Below are 13,075 nucleotides of genomic sequence, written 5' to 3' on the forward strand. Positions count from 1 at the left end.
GGCGGACCCAGGAAGGGGGCGTAGCCCTCACATCCCAGCTAGTGGTGGGTAGTGGGACTGGAGACAGGGAGTTGTGCAGTGGCAGCCAGAGGAGTAGGAGTGGAGGAGCCGCGTCTGAGGTGTAGAGCAGAGGAGCAGGACACCGTCAGACCCTGCACCTGTAGTGGCTGCTGGCGGGGGAGAGCGGCTACCCAGTGGTGCTGCCTGAAATCCACCTAGTGAAGAGGTGGCTGAGTAAGGAGACTACCGGTAGACCAAGCCCGCATGGGGAAACAGGTCCCTAGAGCAGGAACCCATTTACTTGGCCTGCTAAACCTGCTGGTGAGGGTGCTGGATGTACCTCACCGAACCACACAGAGTCCGCAGCATCAGCAGCAACGAGGGGGCCCATAAGGAGGATTGAGCCTGGAGCCATCTTAACCTTGGTCCACGCTGCCAGCAAATGGGCCAGAAAGGGGAGAACGGCAGTTGCGACTTCCCTGGGTGATCCCCGCAGTACTACAAGTAGGAGTCACCCCAAACAAGAAGGGCTAGGAAGGCGAGTCAGCAGTCAGCCCTACATCAGTCAGAGGGATACCTGGTTCCACCTGGTTCATCATAGCATCGCCCGGGTTGCCTCACGTTACCATCAGAAAAGTGAGTAAAAACCCTGAAGGACATTGCTGCCTGTGTGTGTGAGTTCTTCTGCGACCTGTGATACTACACACTTATATTGAGCCCCTGGGGCCAGCCTCACTCTCGGGAGGCCATAACACCAGACTGCATTTACCATCAGCCTCAGAAGCTCCCTAAACTGCAATGGCGGTCGTCCCTGACCATAATTACCGAGAGTGGCGTCACGATTCCCATTGAAGTTAACCTGACCTGCCTGTTGTCAGGAGATTCCCAGCACGTGAAGTCCCTGAAGACCCTGAGGTGACCTGAAGGTAATGGGGCTACACATCTGCATGAGGGCACTTACTTTCCAGAGAATGTATAACAGCTTTATTAACATGTAGAGATCAAAGCCTTGGCCATACTTTTTATGTTTCCATGAGATATGATCTTCAAGTCCTTCATGGGACTAAAAAAATAGTAATACCGTACATTAGTTCATTACAATGTTTAAAAAATGGAATAACAAGAACTATAAAATCATGTTATTTAACTTGCACGCTGAACGTTAAAAATAAATAAATAATACGTTTTGCTCCTCCCCTAAATTGGAATAATCATTGATGAAAAAATTCATAGTACCAAAACAAATATCAATTCATGCCGCAAAAAATACATGCCCTTACATCACAGTCAAAAGAAAAATTAAAAGAAATGACAACTATTTTTTTTACAAAGTGTTTTTATTGTGTAACTGATAAAATAGTGCAACCAATAGATGTTGGAATAGAAGTAATCATATCAACCTACAGAATAAATCTAACACATCTTTTATAAGATTTGTAATATATTATACAGTATGTAACCAGAAGAAAGCCAAATATAAAGTAATATCGGTACGGTGACCAAGACAACCAGTGTATGGAAGCCAAACCATGAAGACAAACCCTCTTTAAATGCAATCAGCAGTAATTGACTGGGCAAGACTTGTGTAGGTAAACACTCACTTCACTGGATGACATGGAGCATCAAATAGCAACCATTCAACTGAATTATCATATAGTCATGCAATGCATACAGGCTCCAGGTTCACCAGGGCAGGAGCTTTTTTTTTCTGGAAAAGAAAAAACAAGGTCTTGCAACTATCTCAGGAAAATGATTGAACTTAAGATTGTCATTTTTTAGTTGATATTGTGGTGGGGTATTATGTGAAAATTATTCTACCATCAGAATTCTCTGTAACTCATTAAATATGTATTATATGTATTTATTTGCATACATGCTTTCTCTTGCAGAGTTTTTATTTGAAAATCTGTTATGTACAAGTGAAGTCCTCATCTGGTCAATATATTGCTGTCTTATACTTATGACTGAAGAGAGGATTTTTTTCACCAAATGTCACACAGTATATGGTATGATAAAATAATACATATTAATCTATATATATAATTGCCTTATTCTGTCTGTCTGTCTGTCTTACTCCAAAATTGTGTCACCGTGACAGTGTCACCGTGACAGTGTCGTTAGAGTGACAACTGTCGGATTAGTCCCTGGGCTCGGCTTGGCCCCGCCCCCTCACGGATTGGCCGCTCGCCTCGGCCTGGCCCCGCCCCCCGCATGGATTGGCCGCTCACCCCGACCCTCCGAACGCATCGACCGCTCGGCCACGCTCCTTCCCCCGAATTCAAACGAAGCCCCGACTCCTCCAGCCCGACATAACCTTGCGATGCTGGGATCGTGATGGAGCCGGTGTACGCTGGTAACCACGATAAACATCGGGTAACTCTAGGAAGCGCTTCCCTTAGTTACCCGATGTGTATCATGGTTACCAGCGAACACCGGCTCCCGGTACACATGTGCAGGGAGCCGGCATACGCTGCGGTCAATAATGAAGTGTCATGCAGCGGTGAAAGAGTTAAAGACACTGCAAGACACTTCATTATAGGCATTATCCCCAGGAGAGAGAAGACAGAAGAAAGAAGACCCCGCAGTCATACTCACCAGACGCCGACCGGGAGCAGGTGAGCGCATCAAGGTCCTGCAGCGGCGGAACACACACATGCACACACATAAGAACAGACACACACACATCAGATCACACTCACTCACTCTCACACACACCTCACACACACATCAGATCGCATCCACACACTCACAACATCCAGTGATATCGCTTACTTCTAGGCGGCGATACTGTGCGTGCAATGACCTTCCAGGACCTGCCGGAGGATCACATGGCCGGAAGCATGTGGTATCTCCGGATGTTGTGAGTGTGTGAGCGCGTATGTGCGATATCGTCAGTGTGTATGCGATCGGATGTGTGCGTGTATGCGATCGGATGTGTGCGTGTATGCGATCGGATATGTGAGTGTCGGCAGAAGGCAGAGGAGCACGGCGTGCAGCACAGCTGCTGGGACCGCCCACCGGAGGGTACAGGGAGAAGTGGGGTGTGAGTGTATGCGATCAGATGTGTGGGTGTATACTGTCTGATGTGTGACTGTGGAGCACGATGGGGAGTGCGCAGCATGGGGGATGGAGCACAATGGGGGGTGTGCAGCATGGGGGTGGAGCACGATGGGGGGTGTGCAGCATGGGGGATGGAGCATGATGGGGGGTGCGCAACATGGGGGGGTGCGCAGCATGGGGGATGGAGCACGATGGGGGGTGCGCAGCATGGGAGATGGAGCATGATGGGGAATGCGCAGCATGGGGGATGGAGCACGATGGGGGGTGCACAGCATGGGGGATGGAGCACGTTGGGGGGTGCGCAGCATGGGGGATGGAGCACGATGGGGGGTGCGCAGCATGGGGGATGTGGCACGATGGGGAGTGCGCAGCATGGGGGATGGAGCACGATGGGGAGTGCGCAGCATGGGGGATGGAGCACGATGGGGAGTGCGCAGCATGGGGTATGGAGCACGATGGTGAGTGCGCAGCATGGGGGATGGAGCACGATGGGGAGTGCGCAGCATGGGGGATGGAGCACGATGGGGAGTGCGCAGCATGGGGGATGGAGCATGATGGGGGTGCGCAGCATGGGGGATGGAGCACGATGGGGGTGCACACCTCCCCCAAAACACACACACACACCGCCACACGCGCACTGCACAACACACCACACACACACTGGGAACCACAAACACCGCCCTACACAGACACCCACACACAGACAACGCCGCACACACACAACACCCAACACACAAACACCGCGGCATACACAAATATACGCACATACCGCGCAACACACACACACTGCACAAAACATACCTCCCCCAAAACACACACACGCACTCCACCCACACAAACCGCGCAACACACACAGCACCACACACAGACAACACTGCAGACACACAGCGCTCCACAAACAACGCAACACACACAACGCAACACACAAACAACACCGCTCTCACACACCCCCACACCCAGACAACACCCAGAACATGTACAGCGCCCTACACAAACACTGGCAACTACACACAACAACATATATATATATATATATATATATATATATATATATATATATATATATATAAATAAAACAAAAATCATACATTAACTACACAATAAATTCTAGAATACCCGATGCGTTAGAATCGGGCCACCTTCTAGTGTATAATAAATGTTGTACATAAAGAGTTGAGTGGAGAAACATTGCCACAACTTCTTACAGAAGACATTTCCTTGAACGATATTGTAGACTTGGTACAGACCTGTTACATTTAGAGATGATTGGACACATGGAAATTCGGTTCATCGGGTTCAGCCGGACTTTAGATAAAGTTCGGTTTGGAACTCGGAGTTGAACTGAACCCCAATAGAAGTCACTAATTAGGCAGTTCAGGTCTCTGCCCACTTGTAGCCAGCCATAAAAAAATTTACCTCTGATGTGATCTGTGTGACATCAGTGTGACATGTACCGGAGGAATCACATGTCACTGAGAAATAAATGTATTAATAAATGCTCATGAATATTCACTGCTCTGATTGCGGATCCAGAAGGAAGTGTGATAGTAGTGCCCAGAGACAAGTAAGTATACAATTTTGTGCTGTTTGTGTGCTATCCGGATAGCACACAGACGGACATACGGACCATGCAAAACATTTGTTATTTGCATGGACATGTGAAAGGGCCTGTTGCATAGGTAGTGATTTTTTTTCTGCAGGTGTCCGCACCAAACTACACAATAACAATCTATTGCATTTTTGCGGCATAATTTTTTTTTACTTTGTCCCCCTTATTTGATGATTTTTTTAGTACAGATGTGAAACCGTATTTTTAAGTGGTTTTTCTTAATAGTATAGAAACATTTTGATTCTGCACTTAAAAAAGTTATTGTATTTACATATGTTTTTTTAGGCTCCACATAGAAGCCTCTAGATGAAAAAAAGCAGCAAAACCACACAATTAAGAGGCGTCTTTAGACGCACAGTGCGTGCAGTTTTTATTAAGTTACATCCACTTTGCTTGGACAGTTAAACACAGGAGAATTTTTGTCCAAAAAAATCAGTAGAAAAAACATCCAATGACATCAGAAGATCCTGTGGCTCAAATGTGTAGCTTCTGTCTGCAGCTGGAGAGGTTGTGGGTTTAAGTCCCAGGGACATTCACAAAGAAGTTAAATGATGTGTTTGCAATTTTTATTAATTTCATGAGTTTAAGTTCCTGGGAGACTAAAGAAGTGAATTGTTTATTTAGATTATGTATGTGCAGAGAGATGCTGGCCCTGCCCCCACAAAAGAGTAGCTACGAAGCTGGTGGGGAGAGGTAAGAGGAAGTCGGTACAAACCCCTGACATGCCAGGACAGCAGGACTGAACCCTCAAATTGGGACAGTCTCACTGAATATAGGACAGCTGGGAGCTATGCAATTCAGTTCAGTGGGATAACACTGCAATACTCTGCCATACTGTTACTAGGTAGACAGCAAGTAAATGTAACTTTTGAAGAGGGTTGCAGAACTTCCATAAGCTCAGGGCCGTATTTGCCATTAGGCACTTGAAGGCACGTGCCTGGGGTAGCGCCTTCCAGGGGGGCAGCGCCCAAACCAAAATTTAAAAAAAAAAAAAAAAAAAATTTTTTTAAATCTTCCTCCCTCCTCCAAACTCTTTATTAAATCCGGCGCCTTTTTGGAGGAGGGAGGGGGGCGCCGCAGTCATTTATAGTCGCATCTATAACACGCGACTATAAATGAAACTGTGAGTGTGCCGGCACTTCCGGGGTCAGAGGAGCTGTAAATCAGCTCCCCGCCCCGACGTGCTGCCGTGCGCTCACTGTGCAGAGGTCACAGGAGCGTGAGGCAGCGCCGCGCAGAGGAGGACGGGAAATGGAGCCGCCGCCGAGGAAGATGAGATGATGATCCTGCCACCGCCACCACCACCGCGGAGAACGGGAGGGGCTGCCGCCGGAGATGCCGCCTGGAGCAGGTAAGCGCTTTACAGCCGAAGACAGCGCCGAACAACCAACCCGGGGGGGGGGGGGTGGGCGCAACATGGAGGATGGGGGGATGGATGGAACATGATATGGGGGCGCAACATGGAGGATGGGGGGATGGAACATGATATGGGGGCGCAAAATGGAGGATGGGGGATGGAACATGATATGGGGGCGCAACATGGAGGATGGGGGGATGGAACATGATATGGGGGCGCAACATGGAGGATGGGGGGATGGAACATGATATGGGGGCGCAACATGGAGGATGGAACATGATATGGGGGCGCAACATGGAGGATGGGGGGATGGAACATGATATGGGGGCGCAACATGGAGGATGGGGGGATGGAACATGATATGGGGGCGCAACATGGAGGATGGGGGGATGGAACATGATATGGGGGCGCAACATGGAGGATGGGGGGATGGAAGATGATATGGGGGCGCAACATGGAGGATGGGGGGATGGAACATGATGTGGGGGCGCAACATGGAGGATGGTGGGGGATGCAGCATGATGTGGGGGTGCAACATGGAGGATGGGGGGGATGCAGCATGATGTGGGGGCGCAACATGGAGGATGGGGGGATGCAGCATGATGTGGGGGTGCAACATGGAGGATGGGGGGGATGCAGCATGATGTGGGGGCGCAACATGGAGGCTGGGGGGGGATGCCGCATGATGTGGGGGCGAAACATGGAGGATGTGGGGGCGCAACATGGAGGATGGGGGATGGACCATGATATGGGGGCGCAACATGGAGGATGGGGGGGATGCAGCATGATGTGGGGGTGCAACATGGAGGATGAAGCATGATGTGGGGGCGCAACATGGAGGATGGGGGGGATGAAGCATGATGTGGGGCGCAACATGGAGGATGGGGGGGATGAAGCATGATGTGGGGGCGCAACATGGAGGATGGGGGGGATGAAGCATGATGTGGGGGCGCAACATGGAGGATGGGGGGGCGCAGCATGGTGGATGGAGCAGAATGGGAATATGGGGGGGAGGGAAAATGAGGGAGGGTGGTGGACAGTATAGCGAATGGGAGTTACAGTATGGAGAATGAGAGGCATGGTATGGTGAATGGGGTAGCACGGGGGGAGGCATGGTATGGTGAATGGGGTAGCACGGGGGGAGGCATGGTATGGAGAATGGGGTAGCACGGGGGGAGGCATGGTATGGTGAATGGGGTAGCACGGGGGGAGGCATGGTATGGAGAATGGGAAAGCATGGGGGGTACTCTGTATGGAAGGGGAACCATGGTGGGCTTGGTATGGAGGTGGCTTGATATGGAGAAGGGGCAACATGGGGAGCACTCAGGAGCCTGGAAGGGCTGGGTATACAGAATGCGAAGCATAAGGCTCATTATAGAGTGGGGACATCATGAGGGGGACAGTGAGGTGGGGGCTGCATGGAGAGGTGGGGACAGTGGAGGTCATAGTTCATAAGTGAGGAAGGTCTGGAGGGTATATTTCAGTGGTGAGGACAGTGGGGTTTTCATTTTGAGGGGGCAGTGTAGTGGAAATGTTATAGGAGAGAATGTGGAGGCTGTATACTGTAAGTGACACGGTGTGGGGTCATTCTTTGTGCTGTGAGCTCAGTGATGGTCAATTATTTATTCTTGGGCACAGCCTTGGGCTTACTTAGGGTGGTTACTCTTTAGTGAGAATTATGAGTCTGTTACCAGGTTTTTGCCACCTAATTTGAGAGCAGCATAATGTTGGGGCAGAGATCCTGATTCCAGTGTTGTCACTTACTGGGCTGCTTAGTGTAGTTTTGATAACATCACTGTTTAATCAGCAGTAGTTATCATTACAGGACTACTTGGTGTGCTGCAGGTAGTCCAGCATATTCATGAGCTCTGTATAACTGCGAGATCTGCAGCAGAGAAAATGACAGCAAACAGCTCTGTAAGTGACACATTGCTGGAATCAGGGGCTCTGTCTCTACATTATGCTGCTCTCAGATGGGGGAGCAAAACCTGGTGACAGATTCCCTATACGGGCACCATTGCATTATGTGCTGCAGCAGACCAAATAAGAGGGGAGTCTTGGGAGACGCAGGACAATATGTTGCTAAGAGCGATGACATTTTACTTTTACTCCCAAAATGCCAATTAATCTGCAGACACATTTATACAGGGGACGTCGCTCTGGCATGTACAGTTTTAACTTAATATTTTATTATATATATGCAGACTGTTCTGTCCCCCCTGGTGCGGCCGATGTCTTGGTGCAGATGTGCACCGTCCTATTTGCATATTAAAGACAGTCCCTCGTCCTTAGGTGAGTCAGTGCTGTCTAAAATCACTTAGCATTTCTGCACGTGTCCTGACACTGGAGGAGCAGAGTAGCACTCCAAGTGTCCGCGTGGGTGCGCCTGCAATGTGACTGCAGTGTCCGCGTGGGTGCGCCTGTAATGTGACTGCAGTGTCCGCGTGGGTGCGCCTGCAATGTGACTGCAGTGTCCGCATGCAATGTGACTGCAGTGTCCGCATGCAATGTGACTGCAGTGTCCGCATGCAATGTGACTGCAGTGTCCGCATGCAATGTGACTGCAGTGTCCGCATGCAATGTGACTGCAGTGTCCGCATGCAATGTGACTGCAGTGTCCGCATGGGTGTGCCTGCAGTGTGACTGCAGTGTCCGCGTGGGTGTGCATGCAATGTGACTGCAGTGTCCGCGTGGGTGCGCCTGCAATGTGACTGCAGTGTCCGCATGCAGTGTGACTGCAGTGTCCGCGTGGGTGCGCCTGCAGTGTGACTGCAGTGTCCGCGTGGGTGCGCCTGCAGTGTGACTGCAGGCACGTTCTGACACCTGGTTGCTGCCTGTATTTGACTGCCGATTCAGTGAGGAAGGTTGTTGAAGTGAGCAGACAGAAGATCACAGCGCCGTGTCCCCCTCCTCACTGTGCTCCTCCTGTGTTGGATGCACACATGCACTGACGCTTGGCGTGTGCCGCTGTGCTCCTCCTGTGTTGTGTGCACACCCGCACTGACGCTTGGAGTGTGCCGCAGTGTTGGGTGCGGTGCAGTCAGGAGATCTGGTGTTACGGTGCTCACTCTCACCAATGGATCACTATTAATCAAGACAAAGGCCTGGCTAGTATTTTCCTATATTAGGTGGTAATGTTATGGACAAGATTATGAATTATTATGAGTATATAAGAGTTACATGGAGATATCCATAAAGAACAGGATTTAAGATGGTGTTTGAACTGTACCACACATATCTCTTGGCATAAGACTCAGACAGACAGTCTGGGCTATTCTTGTGACAAGTGAATCATGCTGACATTGCTTAATATAAATGAGGAACCAAGCACATTACAGTAAATTGTAATATCACAGAATAAGCTGTTCTACTTTATCCAATAGGAGACGTGTTACGTATTCTTGTCACCTAGCCAATAAGCCCGGTTATATATATTCGTACAACTTCCGGAATAAAGCAGTCTTACTTTCTATTCATATCTGAGTACGTCTCTAGTGTGAGTGGAAGAGAGTGGTTATGCATGCTACCACGAGTGACTCATAATTTGGACTGCAGACAGTTTAAGAGGGATGCATGACTGAATGGCATCAACCTAAATTAAGGCCTTATCAGTAATGGTGCACCCAGGCTTAGGCCGCGCAGAAATGACCTCATTTTCATATCAAATGTGGCTTTTTCAGTGAACATTAAAGGGAACCTGTTACACCCTTTTTCAATTTTAAACTGCCCCCAATGTCTTGTTAGTGACGCAATGTAAGTGATGCACATTTACTGACTAACAAGACAATGGAGCAGTTTAATATTAAAGGTTGTGACCAGTTCCTTTTAAGCTGAACTCTATATGGGTGGGATTATTTCTCCACAGATCATGTCCCCCATATAAATATTTCTGCGGTCTAGGTGTCATTTTGGGGTGACAGATTCCCTTTCAGTCAGCTTAAAAATCATCTCACCTGACGAATGAAAGTTTTTTGCTCGTGCATCGGGTGATGGACACTGTTTAGATAAATCAGTTTCCCATCTTTGGCTGCAGTGTGAATGCTGCTTTAATGGGGTTTTCTCACATTGGGAACTTACCCCCTATCCTTGGGATGGGCAATAACTTTCCAATCGCTGGGGGTCCGACTACCGTGGCCCCGAGTGTTTCCCAGAACCAGAACATGCAGACAGAATGGATTCCGGGAGTAAAATTTCATAGTCCTGTCTCCTGAGCTGTGCACTTAAGAGGTCTTTTGAGCAATTGGTGGGGGTCTCAAGTCCCACCCCATGATGCCCCTTCTCCCTACTGAGCCCACCTCTGCCCTACTAATCTCCTCAGAATTAATGGACCTAAACCTATAAGATCTCGTCCAAAAGTTAAGTCTACTGCCTGGGACTAATCAGTATTGTGGTTCTTATATGGTCCACAGTCTAATGGTGGCTGGTAACAACTACCAGCATCTCCTTACCATTGTTAAGGACATACTGAGAGTTGTACGTTAATGCAATACATAGATGTATATGGGTCTAACCTGACACTGCACTTGATTGCTGTGTGAAGTTGGCAATGTATTCATGTACTGATGGTGGTTTTGGCGATGTATTGTCTTCAGGGTGGGTTTGGTGATGTATTATTGTATTTAGGGTGGTTTTGGTGATATTACTGTATTGACAGTAGTTCTGTTGATGTATTACTGTACTAACTGTGGTTTTGGTTACGTATTCTTGTATTTAGTGTGGTTTTAGTTATGTATTACTGTACTGATGGTGGTTCTGGTGATAGTCATGTGGCTGTTGTAATCTTTACCTTATCAGTCTTGATCCTAAAACATAGGGTCAGCGTGCTGGACTAAAAATACAGCTATCTGCATGTCTGTCAGCCGAATAAGTAATAGACTAAAGCCCCCATACACTATAGTCTGATTTTTAGGCCGGCAGCTATCTTGCTCGGCTCTCCCATATACAGGAGCACTCATTCTGCCAATTGTTTCTGTGTTCTTTATTAGAGCCGCTGCTGGACATCTCCGACAGCAGCTTATCATTTAGAGGATAATAGGATCTACACTCCGTAATTGGACATGCTGGATCCTTATTCCCCTGACAATCAGAATTGAGAGCCCCTGTTCACATTGGGCTATCAGCAGAACCTGTCGATATTGGCGGGTTTAGACAACTTTAGGTTAATGTGTATGGAGGTCTTAACTACTATCTGAAGGCTCTGGGCTCTATCAGGGAATGTGCACACGTCTTGTAGATGTGTGTGAACCCCCGGAATTATTCAGACAGAATACACTTCAGGACAGTCATCATTTTATCCTGAAGCAAATATTTTTTTTTTTTTTTTGCTGTGGCTTCTTGGTTGTTTTTTCCAACATCTTTTAGCTACTGGATTTTACTTATTTTTTAAATGAACTAGTAAGCGGCATCCAAGCAGAAGCCGCTATATAATGGCCGGTCACAACTAGTAAGCGGCATCCAAGCAACAGGCGCCATATAATGGACCGGTCACTGTCAGATGCTTCATGTCTGAGGAAACCTGACGCGCTTAAAAAAAACTCCAAAGACTGAACATATGGACAGCAAGTCGTTTTACATTGCAGTGTATGAGTTCATTTCTTTAATATTTAGAGTTTGGGTTTTTTGGGCGGGTTATAGGGCGGATCTGTCTGAAAAAAAAAAAGCTGTGTACACATACCCGTAATCTGACTGATCAGAAGGGGGCGCCACCACTGACAGTGCCTAGGGCAGCAAAAACCCCAAATACGGCCCTGCATAAGCTCCAGCGATCTTTAAACAGTTAAAGGACAGCTTGCCAAGAGTTGGACTGCCAGTGATCTAATATTAATGGCCTGTACTAAGAACTAATGATCAGAATTCTGATCAAGGAAAACTCCATTAATGTGCGGCAGGTGGGGACAGATTCAGGTTTAGTGCTTAGGGCAGTGTGACCTTTCAATGCAGCCCTGACTATAATCTGCTACTATTAGCATTCCTTAGTTAAAGCTTGCTGGTTGTGTAAATACTTGCATAACAATGCCAACTAACATTTTAAACACCCCAAAGGTTTATGATATATACTTTTTACTTTGGAATAAATTTGTTCCTTTCTTTAATTGTTTAGGTATTGAGGCTGTGCTAAAAAGTTTAAAGCATGTGCTTCAGCAAAACAACATGGAACTACAGAAACAGGGTCTGTTACTACTCACAGAAATTCTACAAAGGTTTGTATTTAATCAATAAATATATATATTCTAAGATGGTCACTGGTAAAACCCTGGAGACAGAGATATGGTTCACCCAGGTTGATAGCCTCCGTGATGTGAAACCCAGAAGCAGGCTGCAGCATGCTATATGCTGAGATGGTTTAATGGCCATTACAGGCTCAGGTTTTTTGAACAGTCAAAGAGATGGGTGGGATGGCAGTTCACATATCACCACCCGTTTCGACAGAAAAAAACATCGCAAAGTCTTATTCATAGATCATGGATACTGTGACGCCCTGGCCTATCAGGACGTCACAGGGTATTGTGCAATCTGCCCTTCTGTGCAATATCCACCTCCTCCTTGGTTACAGGTCCCTAACAACAAATGGTGTTGCCAAAACCAGCTAATCAAAATCCTAGGAACACTCTGCACCACACCCACCAGACACATCAGTGGATGGCCTGAGTGGAATAGGGTCGCCCACTTGGGGGGTTGGTTAAGGGGAGGTCAAGAGTGTCAGGAGTAGGCCAGTGTAGTGTTGAAAGTGAAAGTGAGAGGAGGTCAGGATCTGGGCTCCTTGGAAGTACTAGGTAGCAGTCGTTGGTCCGGGCCTGGTAGGGGCTGGACTCCCGGTCACAGGGGATCGTGACCAGGGGCACGGCATTGTCGTGGAGGACTGCCGGCGGCCTTGTACCATCCCCGGGCTGGGACCAGGGCATGACTGGGTACGTGGACCCTAGGTCAGGGAGTAGCTTCAGGCAAGCTGACAATTCAACCGACGAGAAGGGAGCCTTCAAGATCTGCTCTCCACCCGCTCCAAAATCGGGGTACAAGCGAACGAGACAGATAGGACTTTCCACAAATAC

At 48.2% G+C, this 13,075-nt stretch overlaps 1 protein-coding gene and 1 long non-coding RNA gene across 2 annotated transcripts in view; one reads left to right on the forward strand and one right to left on the reverse strand.

Annotated features, from left to right (window-relative positions):
- Positions 1 to 13,075, forward strand: part of MEI1 (meiotic double-stranded break formation protein 1) — a 902,984-nt gene that overhangs the window by 431,644 nt on the left and 458,265 nt on the right. The window contains exons 9-10 of the mRNA XM_075321882.1: positions 1,890 to 2,006; positions 12,127 to 12,226. Of these exons, the coding sequence (XP_075177997.1) occupies positions 1,890 to 2,006; positions 12,127 to 12,226 (217 nt within the window). The remainder of the gene's footprint in view (positions 1 to 1,889; positions 2,007 to 12,126; positions 12,227 to 13,075) is intronic.
- The window catches only part of LOC142249908 (uncharacterized), a 51,439-nt gene that overhangs the window by 28,900 nt on the left and 9,464 nt on the right, over positions 1 to 13,075 (reverse strand). The window lies entirely within an intron of this gene.

Source organism: Anomaloglossus baeobatrachus, chromosome 8 (genome assembly GCF_048569485.1).
Source record: "Anomaloglossus baeobatrachus isolate aAnoBae1 chromosome 8, aAnoBae1.hap1, whole genome shotgun sequence".
NCBI classification, from domain to species: domain Eukaryota; kingdom Metazoa; phylum Chordata; class Amphibia; order Anura; family Aromobatidae; genus Anomaloglossus; species Anomaloglossus baeobatrachus.